At 41.7% G+C, this 26,588-nt stretch overlaps 1 protein-coding gene and 2 long non-coding RNA genes across 3 annotated transcripts; 1 reads left to right on the top strand and 2 right to left on the bottom strand.

The window, feature by feature from the left end:
• Positions 1-462: 462 nt before the first annotated feature.
• On the bottom strand, positions 463-4,126 carry LOC111974124 (cytochrome P450 1A1). Its single transcript, XM_024001708.2, has 7 exons — positions 4,011-4,126; positions 2,564-3,437; positions 2,334-2,460; positions 2,129-2,218; positions 1,826-1,949; positions 1,612-1,698; positions 463-1,476 (listed from the first exon to the last, which is right to left on the bottom strand). The coding sequence occupies exons 2-7, from the start codon at positions 3,401-3,403 to the stop codon at positions 1,176-1,178; spliced, it is 1,569 nt and encodes a 522-aa protein (XP_023857476.1). The 5' UTR covers positions 3,404-3,437; positions 4,011-4,126; the 3' UTR covers positions 463-1,175.
• A 5,391-nt stretch (positions 4,127-9,517) lies between these two features.
• Positions 9,518-12,905, bottom strand: LOC139028847 (uncharacterized). The gene is made up of 2 exons (XR_011481088.1): positions 12,714-12,905; positions 9,518-12,570 (listed from the first exon to the last, which is right to left on the bottom strand). It is a non-coding gene; the product is annotated as an uncharacterized lncRNA (long non-coding RNA).
• On the top strand, positions 9,777-18,326 carry LOC111975076 (uncharacterized). The gene is made up of 5 exons (XR_002878763.2): positions 9,777-10,426; positions 14,464-14,529; positions 15,385-15,443; positions 15,583-15,701; positions 16,196-18,326. It is a non-coding gene; the product is annotated as an uncharacterized lncRNA (long non-coding RNA).
• Positions 18,327-26,588: the final 8,262 nt, after the last annotated feature.

The following is a 26,588-nucleotide window of genomic DNA, read 5'->3' as shown; positions in this document are numbered from 1 at the left end:
ATGATATCCAACCCTATCTTATCTAGCTAGTAGTGTTACAGATTTACTCTGATCAGCCAAATACCGACGTCCTCTCCTAATGATTGGCCTGTGCATATTAGCTTGTGAATGCATGCATGGGTTGCCAATGAGATAGGCCAACACACTCAAGAAAAGAGAGCACAAGTTCATTGATTTTCAGCTTTTATTTCAGTAGCTACCTAGATAGCTACCAACAACACAATGCATCGTGTATACAGTTGGGGTTTTAGTTTACAAGAGTCCTTCGTTACATTATAAAATGTTGACATTTATAACACAGTCAGTAATACATACGTATTTTGGTATCCTGATAGTCATACAAAGCCACCACAATATATACACATTTTAGGCACATTTCAAAAAAGGACTTTCCAAAATACATCTAGGCTTAAAAATGTACACAAACAATCAATCACATGTTGGTGGGATACAAATGTCCACATTTCACTGATTTATTCAGTGGAATAAAAATATCTAGCTTAGAATTGGGAGGATACATCCATTCAACTCTGTCTGTGACCACCTGAACAATAACTCAAAAGTACGAGAACAGGCACTTTATCATGTAGATTGTAACATTTTTGCCTCAAAATTCTGTAGCAAAATATTATACCCAAACATGGAACTAAAAAACAATGCCCTTTAAAACCCCACCATGGGTTTATGTGTATGTTTTATAGATTGATCCTCTTTAAAGCGATCTGATACAGTATATGAGCTGTGATCAAGGCAAGAGGAGCAGTAAAACACGATGACGTAGACAAAAAGGCAGCTAAACAGCTATAGTCTCTCCTGATATCTCCTGAAGCAACACCTGACAAACTCTAGTAGGCCCTGTGGTATGCTGGTCATAGAAACTAATCAACTCTATGAGTTTGTGAAGGTCCTTTATCCAATACAACAATGTTTGGAATCCCCCTACATACCATTTCAGATTATAATTTTATCGATTTCAAATTGTCTACAATTTGACTCAGTTTTCCTTCACTGTTAATTCTCCTATGAATCAAGAGAGGTGTCAAGCCCAGTCTTTCCTAGAGAGAAAATGTACCCTCTGGCTTTTAAATCTGAACTCAGCTCATGCCATCAAGTATGTAGGGCTAACTATAAATCAGTTATTGTGATGTTGAGAATCATAAATGTGACCATAGCCCTCACTCCTCCTGCCCCCATGGCCGCAGGCTAGCCTTCAGCTGACAGCGCTTGTGCTTCATGGTGAGGCCGTACTCTGGGGTCATGTCCAGTGGGTGCCCAGGTTTCTCCTGGAAGCGCAGCCTTTGGAGCAGGATAGCCAAGAAGAGGTAGACCTCGTTGCGACCGATGGCCTCACCGATGCAGCGGCGCTTGCCCATGCCAAATACGAGCACCTTCTCCCCCTCCAGCTTGTTAAGTTCTGTGCCATCAGCACTCAGGAAACGGTCAGGGTTGAATAAAGAAGGCTCCTTCCACAGCTCCCTGAAGAGCACAGAGGTAACAATTTACATTAGGTTTGTGTTATACCTGTGTAGTAACACGGTAATTACTACAGTAACAACACTGTTGTTGCATAGTAATAGGGTTGAGAAGTTTTAGTTTAAAAATACTACTCACGGGTCATGGTTGACCTGCCACTGGTTGATAAAGACACAGGTGTCCTTGGGAATGAAGTAGCCATTGAGGGATGTATCCTTGATCGTGCTAAAAAAATATTGACAATACCAGTCAGACCATGCCATATGTGTCTATAATGTGTAACTGATATTGTAAATGTCTGTTTGGCTAATATTGTAAATTTGTGTTTTGAGCAGGTGCAAGTGCAACTCACCAGTGTGGGATGGTGAACGGCAGGAAGGAAGAGTGCCGGAAGATCTCCAGGATGAAGGCTTCCAGCAGAGGTAAGTTGGTTTTGTCTGAGAGACGGGGAGTGCGATTCATTCCCACCTTTTCCGCTGTTGGAAGGACAATAGAGAACATTGGATATCAAAAAAGAATGGGATGGGTAGTGACAGGTCAGTAATCATGACTCCATAGAATTACATATAGAACTGATTTATAGGATCTCTCTGTGGATGACTAATTTAATTTAGGGAACAGAACTATCGTTTAAAACCAGCAAGGTTCAACTTACTCAGTTCCTGATACAGTCTTTCCTGGATCTCTGGGTAAGCCACAAGGTACACAACAGCCCATGACAGAGCTGTGCTGATGGTGTCAAAACCTTGAGAGGGAGACAGAAGCCGCATTGCATAATTAAAACATCTTACAAATGTAAAATGTTTTCAATGATATGGAGTGACTCAGCATAACTGTTGCGTTATTTTTACTCAACTCACCTGCCCCAAACAGATCATTGACAATGCCCACAATCTTCTCATCAGAAACCTGGATGTTGGCGTTCTCATCTAGTTTCCTGTCCTCACAGTGGTCAATGAGGGAGTCAGTGATGTCACGGATGTTGTCCTGAAAACAGAACAATGTACAATCAGTATCACAGACAACAAATAGATCAAACATGGAATGAAACATGTAACATTTTTGAAACATGATGCAATGTATTATTTACCTTGTCATAGCTTTCATAYTGCTCACTGACAATCTTCTGCACAAAGGTGTTGAAACGGTCATTGATATCCATAAACCTTTTCATGGTGCGGTTGGGCAGGTAACGAAGGATGGGAATGAAGTCTGCAGGGTTGCCGCTGCCCACCACCTGTCCAAACTCATCACTCAAGTTCACCAAGCCCAACAGCTCCTGGTCATCATGGCTGTAGCGCCGGCCGAAGCACATTCCACAGATGACGTTGGCCACCGATACGACAATATGGCGGAAGGGGTCAAAGCTGCCACTGACATCCATGACGGAGGTCAGCTGTTTTACCAAGTACTCTCCCTCCTTGCAGACGTGCTCCTCCAGGGCACAGGAGTACTCTGGGGTCGATCCCTCCAGGGTGGCGAAAGAACGGAGGGCGCTCATAGCTAGCTTGCGGCGGGCGCGCCACACCCCAGCCTTGTCGGTGCTGAAGGCCAAGCTCTTGCCGTCGTTGATGAACTTGAAGCTGTATAGATCGGGCCTCCCGGCGAAGTCTTCCCCTTGCTTGATAAGAGCCTGGCGGACTGTCTCGCTGCCACTCAGAACAACCACAGGCCGCATCCCTATTTGGATCTGGAAGACTGAGCCGTAGCGCTCGCTCATGGCAGTCAGGCTGAGGTGAGGGTTGTTGTGCACCTCCAGCACATTCCCGATGATGGGCAGGGGCTTTGGTCCTGGGAGCCGTTTTAGTCCCTCTGGGATCTCTGTGTGCTTGTACTTCATGAGCATGTACACCAGGCATAGTGATACTATGGCAACCAGCCCCTCAGACACAGAGACTGAGCCGATAATGGGTAGTATCATGAGAACCATTTTTATATGTTTTTTTTAGTGGCTTCTGCACAATCTGTAAGGAGAGGTACATGTTTGTGATTAATAGTGAGCGAGAAATATACTCCAGCTGAGTAATGAACATTGCTCGAAAACATTGTTCAAAAATTGCATTGGGGTAATTACGCACGAGTGGTCCCATACTGACTGCATGCTTTACGCATACAGGCCCATGTACTTTACGCATGTTGCACTCACACTTTTCACGCTTTTGCAAGCCACCCTACTCTACCAGTCTTGTACCATTAAACATAGGCTACATAAAAGGCTGTATAGTATAAAAAATGTTTTAAAGCCCTTAACTGTTACATTGCCTACACGTACGTAGATTTWTTTCGAATAGATTATACTAAAAAGAAGACTCAAGAATAAATGGTACAAGATAACAGTATATAATGCATTTTGTAGCTTGTTATATTGTAAAAAATAAACTTTAAAAAACAGTACTAATATTATGTGCAAACTAGTTAATAAATGTTATTTTGACACTTCATTCACAACAAAAAGACACCTGCTATTCCAACATACGTTTACTTGTTCTTAAGTTAAATGTAAATATATTACATGCAAAATTTGTCATTTTTATTACCTTCCGTTATGAGCCAAATGAGCCGTCTTGCAGGAAGATCGAAGAAGTTTGCAGGTGAGGTTATATTTATAGAAAGCTTTTTCTCTTGCTATAAGAGAACTCCGTTTCTCAGTACTTAAAAGTAAGAATGGGAACTTCTTTTATAGAGCGCTTCTCAGCTCCATTGGCTGATGTCTGAGTGACGTAACCTATCTCCCTCTCTTGGCTTGCCAGCAGCAGCGGCTGTCTGAAGGAGAGGTGTAATAAAATATCAAGCGGAAACATCAATGAGTAGTGTATATATATATATATACAGTTGAAGTCGGAAGTTTACATACACTTAGGTTGGAGTCATTAAAACTCGTTTTTCAACCTCTCCACAAATTTCTTGTTAACAAACTATAGTTTTGGCAAGTCGGTTAAGGCATCTACTTTGTGCATGACACAAGTAATTTTTCCGAAAATTGTTTACAAACAGATTATTTGATTTATAATTCACTGTATCACAATTCCAGTGGGTCAGAAGTTTACATACACTAAATTGACTGTGCTTTTAAACAGCTTGAACAATTCCAGAAAATTATGTCATGGTTTTAGAAGCTTCTGATAGGCTAATTGACATAATTTGAGTCAATTGGAGGTGTACCTGTGGATGTATTTCAAGGTCTACCTTCAAACTCAGTGCCTCTTTGCTTGACATCATGGGAAAATCAAAAGAAATCAGCCCAAGACCTCAGAAAATAAATTGGAGACCTCCACAAGTCTGGCTCATCCTTGGAAGCAATTTCCAAATGCCTGAAGGTACTATGTTCATCTTTACAAACAATAGTACAGAAGTATAAACACCATGGGACCACGCAGCCGTCATACCGCTCAGGAAGGAGACGCATTCTGTCTCCTAGAGATGAACGTACTTTGGTGCGAAAAGTGCAAATCAATCCCAGAACAACAGCAAAGGACCTTGTGAAGATGCTGGAGGAAACAGGTACAAAAGTATCTATTTCCACAGTAAAACGAGTCCTATATCGACATAACCTGAAAGGCCGCTCAGCAAGGAAGAACCACTTGCTCCAAAACCGCATAAAAAAGCCAGACTACGGTTTGCAACTGCCACATGGGGAAAAGATCATACTTTTTGGAGAAATGTCCTCTGTTCTGATGAAACAAAAATAGAACGTTTGGCCATAATGATGGGGGGGGCCATGTATTGTTGGAGGATAAAGGAGGAGGCTTGCAAGCTGAAGAACACCATCCTAAACGTAATCACGGTTGTGGCAGCATCATTTGTGTGGGTGCTTTGCTGCAGGAGGGACTGGTGCACTTCACCAAATAGATGGCATCATGAGGAAAGAAAATTATGTGGATATATTGAAGCAACATCTCAAGACATCAGTCAGGAGTTAAAGCTTGTTCACAAATGGGTCTTCCAAATGGACAATGACCCAAGCATACTTCCAAAGTTTTGGCAAAATGGCTTAAGGACAACAAAAGTCAAGGTATTGGAGTGGCCATCACAAAGCCCTGACCTCAATCCCATAGAAAATGTGTGTCAGAACTGAAAAAGCATGTGCGAGCAAGGAGGCTACAAACCTGACTCAGTTACACTAGCTCTGTCAGGAGGAATGGGCCAAAATTCACCAAACTTATTGTGGGAGCTTGTAGAAGGCTACCCGAAACGTTTGAAACAAGTTAAACAATTTAAAGGCAATGCTACCAAATACTAATTGAGTGTATGTAAAATTCTGACCCACTGGGAATGTGATGAAAGAAATAAAAGCTGAAATTAATAATTCTCTCTACTATTATTCTGACATTTCACATTCTTAAAATAAAGTGGTGATCCTKACTGACCTAAGACAGGGAATGTTTACTAGGTTTAAATGTCAGGAATTGTGAAAAACTGAGTTTAAATGTATTTGGCTGAGGTGTATGTAAACTTCCGACTTCAACTGTATATATATATATATAATGTAAGCTTGCCTTTACTATAAAAAGAAACGTCTAAGGAGTAAGATATTTTTTTCTATGAGTGCATGCTTTCTCTGATATATCAGTGATGGGCCCTATTGAAAAAATATATACATACAATTTCATATAGTTTGTTATAAAAACATTTTAGAATGTCTAACCATAGAGAAATTCAATAGACTGCATGTTTAATTCTCGAACAAGTCATTCTCAGTAGGCTATTCCACGTTCATATGATTTTAAAACATGTATTTTTATTTTTACATTTTTAGATTTGATTTTAGGTTTATATCAGAATGATTGGATGAGAATCTTTTCAGATGTTCATTAGCCTGTTGGAGGGAGTTATAAAACACACTATACAGAAGAAGCCAGTCAGGTAAGAGGAATACAGGACCCATTGATTTGTGGAATGATCACCAATGATATTTGCAATTGAAGTAGAGCATGTTAAATGTGTTATTGTGTAATAACAATACAATAATACAATCAGCCTAACTTTTAATCATAATATATCATCATAATCATTAGCACAACCATGTAGATGTAGACCTATAATCACTATCATACCTATTCATCATACTACACATCTTACTTATAATGTTATAGATGTGGTAATTATATTTGTTTTTTTTGTTTTATTTATTTGTTTAGGTCTAAATATTTATATGTATTTTATTTGTTATTTTTTCCATTAATGTTAGGGTATTGGGCCTAATATTGCAGGCTATGGTAGGCAGTAGGCTAATAAGCCATATTGAAAAAAGGCAATTCATCCACTCCTTATCAACATGTTATGAACTATTTATCTTAAAAGTATATGGAACATATGAATGAAAACAATTATATAAAGCACATTGTATAAGGATGACAGTACTTTGGGCCTGATCCAAATATTTATTCTCAATGATCTATTGAACATGAACTCTTCCACAACTAATTTAAGGACACAAGCTTAATCACTTTGGGCCCACAATATTTTCAAAAATAAATTTACCATCAGTGTCTAATCTGTTTCCAGTGGTATTCCTTTTTACATGTTATTATTAGCAAACATCAACATTTCCTCTTTAAATACTTGTTACATAAATTAATTAACAGGACATTGTTACGCATTAGTTATTAAGTCATAAACCCTTTGGCAATCTTTCCTTTAGGCCTACTCATTGCAACAGATTTCGATAGCGTGCAAAGGTGTAGCCTATCCCAAGCGGGAGAACGTACAGCCCCGAAGTACTTTTAATCAAGAGACTCATCTTTGACAGTTTGTTAAATCTCACTCAACCTGTCAACAGTATAACGGTGGTGCATATAAGGACAATGGGAAGACGTGTGTGTCTTATTAACTTATAGGACACAAATGTAGCCTACTTATCAAGTGTGTCATGGAGGATAAAACATTCGATTGAGATAAGAGACTATATTGTCTTGTCTGCTTGTGTAAGCTATCCAAAGTGTTTGACTTCGGATCCCTGTTGTGTTAATCAATATCCCAATTGGAACTTACTCAAAGGTAAGTTATATGTATTAAAACCTAGAATAGAGTCTTCTAGACCTCACCATCTACAACACACCATTCTGAGCGGGGTCTGTTTTGAAACAAGTCGTGATAAAAACTGGCAAATGCCATCGCGTGCGTGTACCTGTTAGCAGTCAAGTTAAAGATTGGCCAAGTTGCGTGAGAGCGTTTTGGCCAAGCCCTCGCCTCCCCCAGCCCTTGGTTAAGGATGCTGGGGTGTGGGGGTGGGGGAGTATTCTGTCAGCACTGCAGGGGTGAAAGGGTGAATGAGTTCATTACCCTTACAGTCTCTCTTCTTTTAGGAAATGTACATCCTATTCCAGATAGCCCACTGACAGTGAATATATATCGACTCTGCACAGCAATACGAGGGATTTCCAACATAGTTGGACCATGGACTGAAACATTCTCAGCGGTAATGAGCCTATCGACTGAAAAGGACCTATATAGATTGCATATAAGCACCATTGATATAGAACGCTTTATGGTTATGGACAACATGCACACAATCTGTTCTTCAGAATTAAATGATCTAATTTCAACAACGTATGTTGGATGCATATACGACTTTCCTGTTAACCAGCATCATATTAGGCTGGCTGTTAGCCAATATGCTTTGATTGATAAACAAAACTTGTTGCTGAGAAATCTCACTCGACTAAATCCTAACTTACTATCCACGTGCGTAATTAGACATTTAACCAAATCTCCTATCAGTGCAGGATTTACGCGCAGACATGCGTTTTTATGCACGCATATCTCTATCATTGGGGCCACAATGACCTGTCCACATACAAATAAACACGCTGAAATGGTTTACCATTGGCTTGTAGGCATACGCCATAGAAAAGGCAAGGATGTTTTAATTAAGTTTTTATTGAAGACAATTATGGTTAATTAGGATATATTTTAAGCATTCACTGATCTCTTTGTTGTTTTATTTTAGTTGTTTTCTATATCATAATTTTCAACAGGTAAATGGCTTTATATTAATTGTCTTTTGTCTACTTGACAATATGCCTCTATATTTTGTCTTGCGGTATGCCTGTATTTCAACTTCCAAGACCTAATGTGTTAAACATTCGGTTCGGGGTTAACTGTAGGACTGTATTATTCACAATGAGTTAACTTTATTGCTCAATTTAAATAATTAGCATAATTCAACTTGAAGATATCTCAAGACATTTAAGTGCACATTTCAGTGTACGAATGTGTGGCTATTAGACAGCGTCGCCGTTAGTTTCCTAAATAGTTAAACATTTGGATGATCATTCCTGGAATCCTGGATTACAACTAGTAGGCAACCCAAAATGTGCAGACTTTGAGGAAAGTGAAGTGTCACTCCAAAGCCAAGATAAAAGACGCCAACGTGTAATTGAAATTGTGAAAAACAATAGACTAATTTACCACTGCTTGAGGCATATGAACACTATAATAATATAGYGAGACGCTCTTAATCGCTTTTTTCCCCCCGAGATAGGCCTACACACCGTATTATTGCCATGGTCAATATGATGGATAATGCCAGTCGCTGGGCTTTCGCCCACCCGCCGCCCGCCCGTGCGCCTCAGCGCTACGTCCCTGCTCCTGCAGTTCGCGTGAGAAAGCGGAGCTCCCGCACGGAGGGGTGGGCTTGGTCTTCGGGACAATCCTAAATCTGCTTGGTCAGTCACGCGAAGGCAGCAGCCCCTGGAAAGACACAAGGGTCTTAAACGCTGSAGAACAAAGAGCGCAGGACGTGAGACTTTTTCTTGGTCACGGAGGTGCACATATTCGCGCGCTATAGCTTCTGTAAATGCGAGGATCTTGGGCTTTGGAGTCATGCGATCTACCACTCAGGCTTCACGCAGGCATGTAACTGGCTGGCTGAAGTCAACTGCCTAAATCCACCAAATACCAATTGACTTGCATAGTCACGGTAATGTCAACCATGGCAGGTACCTTCGCGTATGAACTTGGAAACCATTTTATGACATTTCGAAGAGCTGCTTAAAAACAAAGTAAAGTTCTCCAAATGAGATTGTTCACTGGCACAGCATGACACAGTCCAAGGCTGATTTATTAAGCATAAACATAAAGTATATAATCACACTAAGCATTACGCACAGCGTTGTGAGAGGAGAGGGAGACGATAGCGTGAGAGGCCATGGGACGGACATTCCATACAGGTCCAGCATTTAACGTAAACATCAGGATCACACTCGTTTGAAATAGGCTTCTGTTCATATGGCTATGGTCTAACACGCCACTCCCTGCTCAGCATTAGTGACTTGCTCAATGACCTCCAACAGTTTGTATGACCTCTCGTTGCAACGCAGGTTCGGTTATCTAACAATCACAGTTGCAAATACATGGAATTAAATTCAAATATTTTTTTTTTGGTCACATACATATATTTATGTTATTGCGGTTGTAGCGAGATGCTTGTGTTCCTAGCTCCAACAGTGCAGTAGTATCTAACAATTCACAACAATACACATAAATCTAAAAGTAAAATAATGGAATTAAGAAATATATAAATATTCGATCAAGCAATGTCGGAGTGGCATTGACTAAAATACAGTAGAATATAATACAGTATATCCTGTACATATGAGATGAGTAAAGCAGTATGTAAACATTATTTAAACATTATTAAAGTGACTAGTGTTCTATTATTAAAGTGGCCAGTGATTCCAAGTCTATAGGGCAGCCATTGAGGACAATAACGTGACAAATATCAATAGGAAATGTTCAAGTAGTCTGTTATTTAGTCACGTTAGGGTCACACACATACATCCATGATGTCCATTTACAGAGCTCACATCATAACCAAAACACTGTTTAGCCCACAGCAAATTGAAATTCCCTTGAAGAATCTCCCTTTCTGAGTAATGACTGTAAAGGCAGCTGAAGTCTTCAGTCCTTTGGCACGCAACAACCAAACACCTGTCACACACCTTCAAACCAGGTATGTGTGTGTGTGAGTGTGAGGGAATTTTTCGTGAGTGGGTTTGCATGTGTGTGAGGGCGTGTGGTTGTGTGTGAATGTTATGGAGGAGGTCAACTAACCCCTGTACACAGACTGGTAGTTAGAGCAATTAACCACTCAGGTGACAGGTCAGATTGGTGCACTCATCTCTCAGTCTTTTATTCTAGTCTGTAAACACCAGACAGAACAGTCTGTGCTACCAGAGGTTTGGAAGTGTCTTCTTTGAACTCTCAGCAAAATAAAACATGCATGAACAGAGACAGGAGGGGAGAGAGAGACAATATCACCATTGTTCATACACATAATGCCAAAGCACACAACACTTATTTATTAACATGTTATTACTTTTTATACTATGTTATTACTGTGTTTTGTTATCATGTTATTACTGTGTTATTACCACTTTTGTTATTACCAATTCTATGGAGTAACGTAAACCCCTAGGGCAGTACTTGTTACCCTGAAAAAGCTAATGACACCTCCTACTATGCAGATGTTTTAGGTTTTAGGGATGATCATCTGAGAGGGTTTGCCTCCGTCTTTTCTTTTGACTTGAAGACAGCCCAAACTCTAAGAAGGAAGAATGTGTAGTTATTTTTAAGTGCGGGGAGCGATGCATCGATCAGTGGGAAATCAGCCGTGTGGCTGAGTTGGTAGAGCACAGTACTTGCAAAGCAAGGGTTGTGTGTTCGATTCCCATGGGGACCAACACCAAAAATAAAAAAACGGGTACAAAAAAATATATGCACTCACTACTGTAAGTCACTCTGGATAAACTAGGACAACCATCTCAGTAACAGGTGCAGTAAGTACAAATACTAACAGATTGGATTAGTTTATAAAATGTATGTTATTTATCTTTGTGTAGCATAAGTTTAATCAACCAATCAATGTGCATGCTAAAATACAGACATTGAAACAAACATTTCTGAAAATCAACTTGCAATAGAGCATGCTGGGAAATATGATAATGATGGGTGTGTTTTTGAGTGTTTTACTCCACACAGATAAAAATGACAATCACACTCAACTCTGTTTATTAATACCAACACAGGGTTCTTTTACACTACTGAGTGTTGAATGTAACTCCTGAATCAACACTAGACATTTTACACTGAAAAATCAACACTAGGTAAAACTGGCCAATTTGCTGTGTACCATACTATACATTGCTGGTTCACTCATACTCCCTTCTATTCTCCTACTTTCTGCTCAATAAATTCACAGAAAATACTAATTTGAAAAACAGAAATCATGGCAAAGATATCAACTATGTCAGTACTGTATATGTAAAATGATTAAGGGAATACCAGATACAGTACATGCATAAATATTCCCATATACAGTTAAAACTATTCTCACAGCTATCTTTTAAAACTTAGCTGATTACTCAAACTCCTGATGTTAAAGTTTAAACTCTGAGGTAAACATTATTGCTCAGGCACAATTTAAAATAAAGATAGAAAAAATACAATAAAATAGCTTCTACAGATTCAGAAGGGTTCTATGTAGAACCCTTCTTGCTTTCCAAAGAATCACCAAAGAACCCTTTCTTCCAAAATCGGCTCTTAGGATGAAAACTGTTCTAGGTTGAACTCTTTGCCTAACAAAGAACTCTTCTCTTCCAAAAAGGGTTCATTCTTCAGATAAAAAGGGTTCTTGGAAGAACCCTATCCATCTACAAATAACCCCTTTGGAACCTTTTTTTCTAAGAATTTAGGTCATGACACTACTCATGAATGTGTGACTGTGACCTCATACAAACCCCCTCTGGCTTGAGTAAGTCAACACGCAATCACTTACACTATACACAAACTGTAATTGAGCAACATTCTGTCTCGCTCGCTCCCGCGACCGGCTCGAAGTGCACACACAGGAATGCTGGGGTTCGGAACAGGGAGAGGAGGGGTCCGGTCCCCATATTGTATCACCTTCCCCTCACTGATTGGTGTGAACACCACATTAGTAACTGAGCGAACAGTCCCGGTCTCTCTCTGTCCATAAGCAAGCCAAAGTTAAAAATACTCACCGGGAAAAACAATAGTTGCGTGCGGAAATATCTCGGTCATCCATCTTTCTGTCACGCACGAAGCTGCCATGCGCCTTTTTTACGCTGACTCAAACTGGGAGCGAAAAAATAAGAGGACATATCATAAAGAAATGAAAATATGAAACGCGTGTACAAAGACAGACATACAACCACATAATGAAAGAAGATATGGATATGCTTGACACGCAAAACGAGCCATGCGTGAAACAAATTAACCTCGTCTGCCACGCTCCAATTCTCTCAGCGGGCTTCGCAGGCTACGGAGCGGGTTGACAGCACATTTACGGGTTAATCATTGTGCCACAGACCCGGCATTGCGTGCAGACTGTGTTTGCTCTGGCTGTGCCAAGGGTCGCGAGGTTGTGTACAGAGAGAGCAGGGGAGGCATCAGCCAACCTCGCGGGTCACCCCTTTTATCAAAACAGTCACCGACCGTTTTTTGAGAAGCACGCTACTGTTGTGTAAATAGAAAAGTTTGCAGAGATTGGCCAGACTCAAATGTGGATTTCTTCTATAGAAACTAGTGCATCATAATGCATATTTCAATCCGTGTTTGGCCATAAAACAAACTGACATTAAAAATTGACCAGAACATCGTAAGATATTGAAGTAGGTCTACAGAAAGATCTCCCTACATTCTTCAATTGTGTTTCATTGTGTTTTTTGTATAAATAGCAACAAAAAGGGATATTTCTAATAAACAAATAGATTAACTAATGTTAGAAGCACAAATGCTCAATATGCCTAATATTTGTAGTATTAGGCCTACACTTTAAGTGTTAATATTTGTCAAGGTCTCTGACATGTGCAGATTTACTCTCACAAAAAATGTACTCAATTACCTAGAATAATTTCAACATTCTTGCTTTGCCAAAAGAGTGATACTACAGAGACAGGATGGTCAAAACAATCTCTTGTCTGAGTTGTTTCATCTTGTGTGCATTCTGTTAGTCTGTGGGACGGTGTGTGGAAGAGAGAGTGTTGTGTTGTGGCCAGGCATCTATCTGCACCATGCAGTGTTTTTCTTGGACAGCACAGAAGACTTATCCCCAGGGCCCTGTTGAGTAATGGACTGAACCCGGTTCAAGCACAACAATACCTTTCACCCTACTGAGACAGGATGTCTGACACCACTGGCTACTGAATGGGTGGATGTGTGCGAGCAGCCTACACACTCATACACGTGTGTTATCACTGCAATGACTGTTGGGTGACTCGCAATGTTGTTGTAGATTAATCTCTGCACCCACAACCAAATAAGTCACGAGAGACTAGGTCTAGCTCTACTTGTCAAAGGGATCAATCAGTAATGATGTGTGCTATGGAACATTTCCTATAGCAAGAGGCAGCGGTATCAAAGTGACTAAGTCCATCATTAAGGCCATCATCACGCAGTCAGTCTTCTGAGTCATTGCATGTGGTTTAATAGTATTGTGTATTGTGTCAGAACCCCTGACATCCGTTATACTGTGGCTGGGGCTGCAGCTTTCCTCTATGGGTCCCCCAACACCAGCTCTGAGGATGTGYCCKCAGGGTGAGCAGCTATAGATTGCAGTAACGTTAGATATAGGAGGAGTCCTGACAATAGTCCTGACTGTTATCATCAGRAATATGAGTTTATTGTTTTYCTGATTKTTTTCTKACRTCACACAAYCYTTTTGTGATAGTTTTTCACTGCTTTCCYGTTACCGCTTGTYAAATTCAACACTCATTTTGCCCCTCACTCACACCTCTCGGTTTCATATGTTTCTGATCCAAAGTTTTCTCATAACCGCTGTGGTTTGTGGTCCTTCGCCCGGCTTACTCTGTTTAACTTGTTGTGAACAAACAAGGTACAACATACAATATGTTTATAGGTTCAGCTTTAGCATTAATTGAACTTAAATTAAATTTACATTTACCATTGTAACCCATGTAATTGTGACACACACACATCATGACATCACATTTTATTTTCCACATTTAGCCTTTGTAGGAGGTGCAATGTGGGAGATCTGTGTGTGAGGATGTAAGAGGGAAATTAACTGAAAAGGTAAATATCTTCTTTGCGTGAGGAGGCCTGGTCTCTCAGGTACTACACACCATATGTAGTGCTGAAAGTCATTGTGTGCCAAGGCTTTATCTTTTAATCAGTTGTGTTCACCACCAGTTAATCATTTGTGCATGCCAAGACTTAGAAACATTGGATTCATTACACGCAGAGGGAAAATTGAAGCTTAATGACCTGATAGGTGCTAATGCTGTGTGTGATTACAAAACTGCACAGGTCCGGACAATCATGTGGTTTACTTGGGAAGGGTTTTCTTTGACAATATTCCTGATCTCAACTGATCACGTGCATGTTGGGTTGACACTTTCTTTATATCTTTCTGTGTATGCTCAGATTTTTTTTTTTTGCATAATTGTGTGGGAGAAAAAAAGATTGGGAGAGAGACAGAGAGAGAGATAAAGACAGAGAGAGTGTGTGAGAGAGAGTGATATTGACTGCAGTGCAGTCGCTGTCCTGCCTGTGCTGTGTGAAGGAGAAGCTATAATCCGGTGGCCTGTGAGCCTCTACCGCCCCACACAGCAGGAGATTAAAGATGCTGACTGTGATAAGGAACCACCAAGGAGACACAGCACCGCGGGTCACGACCTCTGAGGGCACCATGCCACAAGGCCAATGGTACACATGGCGATGGAGCAATACCCAGCCTTTACTGAGTGTTTGTGTGTGTGTGTTCCTGTGTGTGTGTTTATGTATGGTAGCTGATGTAGGTATGTGTATGCGTGTGAGAGGAAGGGAGTGACAGTCAGAAAGTGGTAAACATATAGACTCTCCCTGCTTTGGTGTGCTTGTGTATGCCCATGGGTGTTACCTGTCCTGAATAAACAACTGTCCCCGCAGGGCCCTGGTGTTCCCCATCCACCCACCCCACCTCAGCTCTCTGACTCAGGGGCTACAAGGCAAGCATCCCAAACAGAAAAACAACCTCCACCTCCTCCTCCTCCAGTAGCTTATACAGTAACATATACAGGGAGGCAACGTTATGTTTGTCTGTCTAACTAACTGCTTGGCACCATCCCCTCACTTTACCCCCTGCAGGCCTCCTGCTCCTGAGAGGAGATGAATACACTCAGTCAAACCAGTGTTCTCTGTCCTGGCCCTGTATCAACCCGCTGAAGAATGGCAGCAAATCAGTAGTTTGATTATATAAAGTAAAAGTAAGTATCGTTGTTATGTTTAGTTAGTTAACGACTGACTGAGGGATGGGCCGTATGGAGGAACATGATAGGTGCAGGGCAGAGCGTACCCCTTTATAATGGTTACAGGGCAGAGTAAACCCCCTTTAAATACACTGTAGTATAGATATGTGATTAGGTATCTATTGTGATGGAGTAGAAAGCCCCTGGACTCTCAGTTCTCAGATGTTGCCTTCCAGTGTCCCATCAAACTGGGCTACAAATCAATCTGCCAACAGCCCTATTACTTTGCCTGTCAGGTGTGAACAGTTTATTCCCATTTGATTCTCAGCCAGCTCCCAACCGCCACCTACCAAATAAAAGCAGCTGTAATTATAACACTTGCAAAAAAATAAATGCCCATGTGCTACTGTTCAGCCTCAGCTTGCCTGGGGATACTGTGACATTTGTTTTTGCTTTCTTCTCTTCTTTCCACCCTCTCTCCCTTTCCCCCCCCCCCCCCTCTCTCTCTCCAGCCACAGGAGGGGCATGCATGGTACGTAGGTACGTAGTAGTGTTAAATCCTGCATGCAGGACAAGATGGTACAGGAGTTATGGGCAGGAAATATCAGAGTGGCATGCACAGACATACCCCTCTCTGTTCTCAGTGTTCTCTGCTTGTTTTCGCTTTTGTCAGATTTTATGAGGGTTGCAAGATTGGAGTAAAAAGCTGATTTGGCTGTTTTTTTTGTGGTATTGATGAAGGTATTTGTTTGGGGAATGGGGATACATTTTCATGATGGGAAATGAATTAATTAATATATGTGGGGAAACAGAAGACCTGCAAAAATTCCCTGGTGCAACTGTATGCTATTTGCAACTATAACGAGTCTGGACTATGATCAATTAAGCCATATCAATGCAGTTAAACAGGTTAATGTAAAATAATGAATTATGTTGCCTTACACTTATGGCACTTCCAAGGCCGTTTCATGATGATTATTACGGTCGTGTCAATCATGTTATATACTTAGGCTATTGTAACACGACATATGCCAGCATTGTAGGCCCTACTGTCTCTGCCCAGAGGCCTACTTTCATGGCAACAGCTGTTAGAGCTCACTTTGCCACGTATGAGCGCTGGTTAGAGCCTGTTGCAGATATCACTCTCTTCCGCTGTGTTGGTGGCAGCGTTGGAATCACATCCAGCTCACATCTAGTTATGTGATCTAGCGGTGGGAAGCATTCTGTTTTTCAACATTGTGTTGGGTGTAATTACATTGATATATCTAGTGAACAATGAATAAGCAGCAATGGGCGTGACGGATAGAAGTAGTCACTACAGGTGTGATCAAGCCTTACATCAAAGTTGCCTGAAGCTGAATGATAAGTGCTCTGCCCTGACCAGTTATTCAGAAGAACATCCTCTGTGACTGTCTAATTTGCCAGTGTGGACCCAAAACAAACACATTCTACACATTGACAAATTACCTGTTTAAAGTGTTATTACAACCATGGTGTTCTGTTGTTACTGAAGCATATACATCTAATAACCTGACAATGATCCACATCATATGGGTAGACAAATAATGTAAGTGTGTTATCCTTTTTTTAGGATGCAAACCAATAATATGAATCACTGTTGATCCATCCTGTTCTGATCTAATGAGATGGATATAAGATATTCTAGGCCTAGAATCGAGACCTTTTCCAGTCATGAAGGACAAAGCTAGGCCCCTCTTGGTTCTCATTGGCGAAGACTGAAGTCAAGTTAGGGCAGTGGTGGAAAAAGTACCCATTTTTCATACTTGAGTAAAAGTAAAGATACCTTCATAGAAAATGACTCAAGTAAAAGTGAAAGTCACCCAGTAAAATACTACTTGAGTAAAAGTCTAAAAGTATTTGGTTTTAAATATACCTAAGTATAAAAAGTAAATGCAATTGCTAAAATATACTTGAGTAAAAGTATAAATTATTTAAAATTCCTTATATTAATGTAACGTCTGCTTCCAACTCACACTCTCAAACACATAGATCCCCTGAACGCAGCTCACTTTCCAGCCCACTTTCCAGCTCACACTCTCAAACACATAGATCCCCTGAACGCAGCTCACTCTCCAGATCCCAATCACCTGAATTCTGATCACGTGTTCACACACCTGTATGTCATTATCACACACTATTTAGTTTAGTTCTTTGCACCCCGTCATTGTGAGGTATTGTTTGTTTTGTGACACACTTATATTCGGAGATCTGTTTCCCATAATTTAATCCTCCCGTGTATGATAGTTTTTGCCTGCCTCACTAACGATGCCTTTTGCCTATTCCCTGCCTGTACCTTAGCCTATCGGATTTCCTGTTATCTATTGCCTGATCACCCGGACGACGTTACTAGCCCTTTCCCTGCCTGTACTGTTGCCTTTTTGGACCCCCTGTGTATGGCTTTCTGCCTGCCCCTGGACCCAGCTACCTGCCTCCTCCTGTGGTCCTTTACAAAAAACACTTCCGGCGCCGAAAAGAGATGGCTGCCTCGCTTCATGTTCCTTGGAAAATATGCAGTATTTTGTTTTTTTACGTGTTATTTCTTACATCGGTACCCCGGGTAATCTTAGGTTTCATTACATACAGTCGGGAGGAACTACTGAATATACGATTAACGTCAACTCATCATCGTTCCTACCAAGGAATTTATCATTTTCGCGAAAACGTGATCCAGTGGTTTGCCTTCCACACAATACAATGGATCTGATCCCAGCCGGCGACCCTGTGCACGCCGAAAAAGGGGAAAACGTGGCGGTCTCGTGGTCAGCTTCGGAGACGGGACATCGCGCTCCACTCCCTAGCATACTACTCGCCAATGTCCAGTCTCTTGACAATAAGGTTGATGAAATCCGAGCACGGGTAGCATTCCAGAGAGACATCAGGGATTGCAACGTGCTCTGCTTCACGGAAACATGGCTAACTCAAGGGACGCTAACGGAGTCGGTGCAGCCAGCTGGTTTCTTCATGCATCGCGCCGACAGAAACAAACATCTTTCCGGGAAGAAGAGGGCGGCGGGGGTATGCCTTATGATTAACGAGAAGTGGTGTGATCATCATAACAACACACAAGAACTCAAGTCGTTCTGTTCACCTGATCTAGAACTCCTCACAATCAAATGTCGACCGCATTATCTACCAAGGGATTCTCGTCAATCTAATCACAGCCGTATACATTCCCCCCCAAGCAGACACATCGATGGCCCTGAACGAACTTTATCTGACTCTTTGTAAACTGGAAACCACACACCCTGAGGCTGCATTCATCGTAGCTGGGGATTTTAACAAGGCCAATCTAAAAACAAAACTCCCTAAATTCTATCAGCATATCGATTGTGCTACCAGGGCTGGAAAAACACTAGACCATTGTTATACAATTTCCGCGATGCTTATAAGGCCCTCCCCCCCCCCTTTCGGAAAAGCTGACCACGACTCCATTTTGTTGATTCCAGCCTTCAAACAAACAAGCTCCCGCGCTCAGGTCTGTTCAACGCTGGTCCGACCAATCTGAATCCACGCTTCAAGACTGCTTCGATCACGCGGATTGGAATATGTTCCGCATCGCGTCCAACAACAATATTGACGAATATGCTGATTCGGTGAGCGAGTTCATTAGGAAGTGCATTGACGATGTCGTACCCACAGGCAGCGATAAAAACATTCCCAAACCAGAAACCTGTATGACGGCAGCATTCGCGTGAAACTGAAAGCGCGAACCACTGCTTTAACCAGGGCAAGGTGACCGGAAGCATGACCGAATACAAACAGTGTAGCTATTCTCTCCGCAAGGCAATCAAACAGGCTAAGTCTCAGTACAGAGACAAAATCGAGTCGAAATTCAACAGCTCAGACACAAGAGGTATGTGGCAGGGTCTACAGTCAATCACGGATTACAAAAAGAAAACCAGCCCCGTCGAGGACCAGGATGTCTTGCTCCCAGACAGGCTAAACAACTTTTTTGCCCGCTTTGAGGACAATACAGTGCCACTGACACGGCCCCCTACCAAAACCTGCGGGCTCTCCTTCACTGCAGCCGAGGTGAGTAAAACATTTAAACGTGTTAACCCTCGCAAGGCTGCAGGCCCAGACGGCATTCCCAGCCGCGTCCTCAGAGCATGCGCAGACCAGCTGGCTGGTGTGTTTACGGACATATTCAATCAATCCTTATCCCAGTCTGCTGTTCCCACATGCTTCAAGAGGGCCACCATTGTTCCTGTTCCCAAGAAAGCTAAGGTAACTGAGCTAAACGACTACCGCCCCGTAGCACTCACTTCCGTCATCATGAAGTGCTTTGAGAGACTAGTCAAGGACCATATCACCTCCACCCTACCGGACACCCTAGACCCACTCCAATTTGCTTACCGACCCAATAGGTCCACAGACGACGCAATCGCAACCACACTGCACACTGCCCTAACCCATCTGGACAAGAGAATACCCATGTGAGAATGCTGTTCATCGATTACAGCTCAGCATTTAACACCATAGTACCCTCCAAACTCGTCATCAAGCTCGAGACCCTGGGTCTCGACCCCGCCCTGTGCAACTGGGTCCTGGACTTCCTGACGGGCCGCCCCCAGGTGGTGAGGGTAGGTACACACATCTCCACCCGCTGATCCTCAACACTGGGGCCCACAAGGGTGCGTCTGAGCCCTCTCCTGTACTCCCTGTTCACCCACGACTGCGTGGCCATGCACGCCTCCAACTCAATCATCAAGTTTGCGGATGACACTACAGTGGTAGGCTTGATCACCAACAACGACGAGACGGCCTACAGGGAGGAGGTGAGGGCCCTCGGAGTGTGTGTGCAGAGAAATAACCTCATACTCAACGTCAACAAAACAAAGGAGATGATTGTGGACTTCAGGAAACAGCAGAGGGAGCACCCCCCTATCCACATCGACGGGTCAGTAGTGGAGAAGGTGGAAAGTTTTAAGTTCCTCGGTGTACACATCACGGACAAACTGAATTGGTCCACCCACACAGACAGCGTTGTGAAGAAGGCGCAGTAGCGCTCTTTCAACCTCAGGAGGCTGAAGAAATTCGGCTTGTCACCAAAAGCACTCACAAACTTCTACAGATGCACAATCGAGAGCATCCTGTCGGGCTGTATCACCGCCTGGTACGGCAACTGCTCCGCCCACAACCGAAGGCTCTCCAGAGGGTAGTGAGGTCTGCAGAACGCATCACCAGGGGCAAACTACCTGCCCTCCAGGACACTACACCACCCGATGTCACAGGAAGGCCATTAAAGATCATCAAGGACAACAACCACCCAAGCCACTGCCTGTTCACCCCGCTATCATCCAGAAGGCGAGGTCAGTACAGGTGCATCAAAGCAAGGACGAGAGACTGAAAAACAGCTTCTATCTCAAGGCCATCAGACTGTTAAACAGCCACCACTAACATTTAGCGGCTGCCAACATACTGACTCAACTCCAGCCACTTTAAAAATGGGAATTGATGGAAATTATGTAAAAATGTACCACTAGCCACTTTAAGCAATGCCACTTAATACTATGTTTACATACCCTACATTACCCATCTCATATGTCAAATATAGCTGTTACTCTATATCATCTACTGCATCTTGCCATCTTTATGCAATACATGTACCACTAGCCACTTTAAACTGCCACTTTATGTTTACATACCCTACAGTACTCATCTCATACGTATATACCGTACTCTATACCATCTACTGCATCTGCCATGCCGTTCTGTACCACCACTCATTCATACATCTTTATGTACATATTCTTTATCCCTTTACACTTGTGTGTGTGTGTAAGGTAGTGTGGAATTGTTAGGTTAGATTACTGTTGGTTATTACTGCATTGTCGGAACTAGAAGCACAAGCATTTCGCTACACTCGCATTAACATCTGCTAACCATGTGTATGTGACTAATAAAATTTGATTTGATTTGATTTGAAATAAACACCTACTGCGCCCTGCGCTTGAAACCAGCTCTCTGTCTCCCATCGTGTTCATTACAATTAAGCTAACCAGACGGCACAATTTTTTATTTTACATTTACGGATAGCCAGGGGCATACTCCAACACTCAGACATAATTTACAAACTAAGCATTTGTGTTTCGTGAGTCCACCAAATAAGAGGCTATAGGGATGACCAGGGATGTTATCTTGATTAGTGCGTGAATTGGACAATTTTCCTGTCTTGCTAAGCATTCAAAATGTAAGGAGTACTTTTGGGTGTCAGAGAAAATGTTTGGAGTAAAAAGTACATAATCTTCTTTAGGAATGTAGTAAAGTGAAAGTGAAAGTCAAAAATATAAATAGTAAAGTACAGATACCCCAAAAAACTACTTAAGTAGTACTTTAAAGTATTTTTACTTAACTGAGTTAGGCGTTATATGTCAGACTCTCTTATTCCACTTTGCCCAACATGTTATACACCAGAGGTTGTAAATATACCCTTTTTAAAGTGATATAACTAGTATCATTATTACAGTGCCTTAAATAAGCAAACACGTTTGGTGTTCGCCAAAGGCATGTGGGAGACTGCCCAAACATATGGAAGAAGGTACTCTGGTCAGATGAGACTAAAATTGAGCCTTTTGGCCATCAAGGAAAATTATAGTTCTGGCCCAAACCCAACACCTCTCATCACCCCGAGAACACCATCATGCCATTTTTCATCGGCAGGGAATGGGAAACTAGTCAGAATTGAGGGAATGATGGATGGCACTAAATACAGGGACATTCTTGAGGGGAAACCTGTTTCAGTCTTCCAAAGATTGGAGATTGGGATAGAGGTTCACCTTCCAGCAGGACAATGACCCTAAGCATACTGCTAAAGCAACAGTCTGATGATTTAAGGGGAAACATTTAAATGTCTTGGAATGGCCTAGTCTAAGCCCAGACCTCAATCCAATTGAGAATCTGTAGTATGATTTAAAGATTGCTGTACACCAGCGGAACCCATCCAACTTGAAGGAGCTGGAGCAGTTTTGCCTTGAAGAATGGGCAAAAATCCCAGTGGCTAGATGTGCCAAGCTTTTAGAGACATACCCCGAGAGACTTGCAGCTGTAATTGCTGCAAAAGGTGGCTCTACAAAGTATTGACTTTGGGGGGGGGGGTGAATAGTTATGCACGCTCAAGTTTTCTGTTTTTGTCGTATTTCTTGTTTGTTTCACAATAAAACATATCTTCAAAGTGGTAGGTATGTTGTGTAAATCAAATGATACAACCCCCCCCAAAAATAAATTTTAATTCCAGGTTGTTATGCAACAAAATAGGAAAAATGCCACGGGGGGTGAATACTTTCGCAAGCCACTGTATAGGGCTGTGAAACCCATAGCCGAATGGCCTCAGACTGACCATTTCTCACTGGAAATTCCTGCTGACATTGGACAGCCCTGTCCATTTATTTATAGTAGTGTGTTGATTAATTATTGCTTTCTTCAGTGGAAATACAGAATATGTATAAAATAAAATTCAAAATATACCAAAGCTAAATCAAGCAGAGATTTATGACTATTTAATCATGTTAATCATTACTGAAACATGCAAACTGCAAACATTTAACCAGTTAAAGATAATGAATACAGGCTGAATCCCATCCGGCTGTGATTGGGAGTCCCATAGGGTGCCGCACAATTGGCCCAGCATCGTCCAGATTTGGCCGGGGTAGGCCGTCATTGTAATTAAGAATTTTTCTTAACTGACTTGCCTAGTTAAATAAAAAATAAAAAAACATGACAACTATGTACAAATATGTTATTAAAAATAATTAATACAAAAGTCAAGAGTTTGCTACAACATCAGTACAAACAAAGTGAGTGTGTGTATATGTGTGTAGGTGTTTGTGTGTGTATATTATGGTGTGTATTATAATTTCCCATCATAAAAATGTATCCCCGTTCCCTAATAAAATACCTTCATTGTACCACAAAAAAACAAACTGGCAACCCTCATAAAATTAGAAATAGCCTTGTATGAAATGCATTATGAAAGAAAATTGGGTAATGTAGGCTCCACGAAATTTGAAATGCATTATGAAGAAAATCGTGTAGGCCTACTGTTGCCAACACGAAAAAAGGGCCTCTCTGACTACTAGTTCACCAGCATCCCAAAGTATTAACCGAAAACAAGAATATAAAATAGCATTGGCATTAATAAAACAAAAAAACAACTTGTAGCTACTATTATATTTTGATTATTACGTTGACAACCTGGTTGATTAACAATATTGGGTTGTTAACATGTTTTTTTTAAATATATATATAAATAAATGTGGGACACCATTGCCCATCATGCATTGCTCTAACAGCTATCAAAAGATTGATCCGAAATTTGCCCCCCCCCAAATTATTTTCCTACGAATTAAGACTTACACATTTTTTGTCTTTTCACACGAATTAAGCCACACAAAAACACACAAAATCTGCTGAAATACTTTGTCATGATGTGGCCCATTTTTATGGGTGTAGATCGTGGCTTCCCCCTCTCTCACTCTCTCCTACAACCAGGTTCTATTATCTCAGGTCATAAATTCCTGGCGGAGACTCTCTCCCCCTTTTCATGCAGAGAGAGAGACCACAGAGTGAACAAAGGATTTCACGTGGCCAAACTCCTAAATCCCCAGAATGGGAAAATTAAACTATATGTCCACTTGTGAGAATGTGGGAAGGGTCCGTGGACACTTAAGGGACAGTTATGTTGAATGTGTTTCATTTGGTGACCTCACGAAGGACAGGAAACACACAAAACTATATCTATGAACGTGTACATTTCTCAATTATGATGTTTGCATCTAATTCTTGTATAAAATGAATGAGTAAAGATTAAACAATTTGTAAAATGATGTAATGTGACGTTAAACCTTTAATATGAGAGAATTGTATTCCCTTTAAAGTTTAACTAAGTCATTGGCCCATCCCAGTGAGCACAGACATGATTAGGCATCATTGAACAGTCCTCTTCTACTGTTACGAATAAAAGCCCCTCCTAAGAAAATCCTCTTCAGACTAAGCAAACCCACAACGTGAGCTGTGATTGCGAATAGTTAAGACCATGCATAGCTCGGTGTAAGCTGAGGTGGCACAGGTTTGCGTACCAAGACTAAGTAAACCCACAGCGTGAGCTGTGATTGCGAATAGTTAAGACCACAAAAACCTCAGTGTAAGCTAAGGTTGCAATGGTTGTTGAATTCCTAACCATACCACGTGGAGCATTGGCTACACGGCTGGAAATGGTTCAACTCTGAGACTATTGATCCCTACAGATTAAGAGCAAATCTTGGATACTAATTACTAGTCTGCAGCTGGAAATTATGTAAACCTGTGATGCGAATACCGACAACCGCCTAAACATCTATACTATGCGAACTTTTCTGAATGGTACTCTGAAGTATCCTTTCTAACCATGAAAGACTTTGATCTTCAGGGAAACAGAAAGAGAGAGCGACTCGGATGAACTCTCCAGCAGACGGACCGGATTCCAACAGAGAAGACAACAATGACATACACCATAAATATGTACTTCAATTATTCTCGAATGAGCGGCCATTCATGTGCGAAGGATTAGCATTTCAATGTATCTAATTATAGACTGTGTAATGAATCCATTTTGTCTTTCCCGCTCTTTCTCAGTCCACACCCCCTTCCCTTTACCCACCAAGCCGCCATATTGGTTTAGCCCACTAGGGAATATTCCCTATCATTGTTGGTAACCAATATCTACTGTTTGTTTGTTTATGCATTTCTGTGATTATTTAGTTAGTTAGTAAATAAATGATTAGGCCAATTGGTGTATGGATGATTTATAGTAAAGGCTGGTGTAACGGTTCTCGTCTGGTGAAGGAGAAGAGGACCAAAATGCAGCGTGGTAAGTGTTCGTCATAATTTAATTGAAAACAGAACACTACACAAAATAACAACGAGGAGAAAACGAAACAGTTCTGCAAGGTGAACAGACACTACACAGAAAATATAACAACATAGAAAAAAGAACATAGACTACCCACCCTAACTCACGCCCTAACCAACCTAACACAAAGACATAACAAAGGAACTAAGGTCAGAACGTGACAGCTGGGTTCGTGCAGATAACCAATCATTTATGACGTTCAGATGAGACTGACGTGAGGTAAAGAATAATTCATTAATAGAAGACTAATTGATCAGATATTACAATATCTGAAGAGTTATATTCTGAAGATTCTAACTTGTAATCTGAAGAATTTCCGTGTTGCCCCCGACTTCCGAGTTAATTACATTTACATGATTAGTTTAATCACATAATAATAATGACAGAGAATTGATTTGAGAAAAATAACAGTCTTCACCTTTAATGATGCCAAAGGCACGACAACGTTTTGTATATATTTGCACAAATCAAGTGTGTGATTGTGTTGAACTGGGAAGAGGAGAGTGTGGGGAGAGGAGAGTGGTGGAAGGAGAGAGGAGAGTGGTGGAATGAGAGAGGAGAGTGGGTAGAAGGAGAGAGGAAAGTGATGGAGGGAGAGGAGAGTGGTGGAGGGAGAGGAGAGGAGAGTGGGGAAGGAGAGAGAGTGGTGGAGGGTGAGAGGAGTGGTGGGGGAGAGGAGAGAAGTAGGGAGAGGAGAAGTGGTGGAAAAAGAGGAGAGGAGGTGGGAAGGAGAGGAGGAGGAGGATGGAAGGGTGAGAAGAGTTGTGGAGGAGTAAGGAGGAGAGTAGGTAGGGGGAGAGAGAGTTGTGGAAGGAGAAAGGAGAGTGATGTAGGAGAGGAGAGGTGGTGAAGGGAGAGGAGAGGAGAATGAGGTAGGAGGAGATGAGTGGTGGAAAGGAGAGTGATGAAGGAAGGAGAGGAGTGGTGGGAGGAGAGGAGGATGTGGGGAAGGAGAGGGATGAAGGGAGGAGATGGTCAAGGGGAGGAGAGTGGCG

The sequence above is a fragment of the Salvelinus sp. IW2-2015 genome, linkage group LG15 (genome assembly GCF_002910315.2).
Source record: "Salvelinus sp. IW2-2015 linkage group LG15, ASM291031v2, whole genome shotgun sequence".
Classification (NCBI taxonomy): Eukaryota; Metazoa; Chordata; class Actinopteri; order Salmoniformes; family Salmonidae; genus Salvelinus; species Salvelinus sp. IW2-2015.
This window is presented reverse-complemented; position numbering and strand designations above follow the sequence as displayed.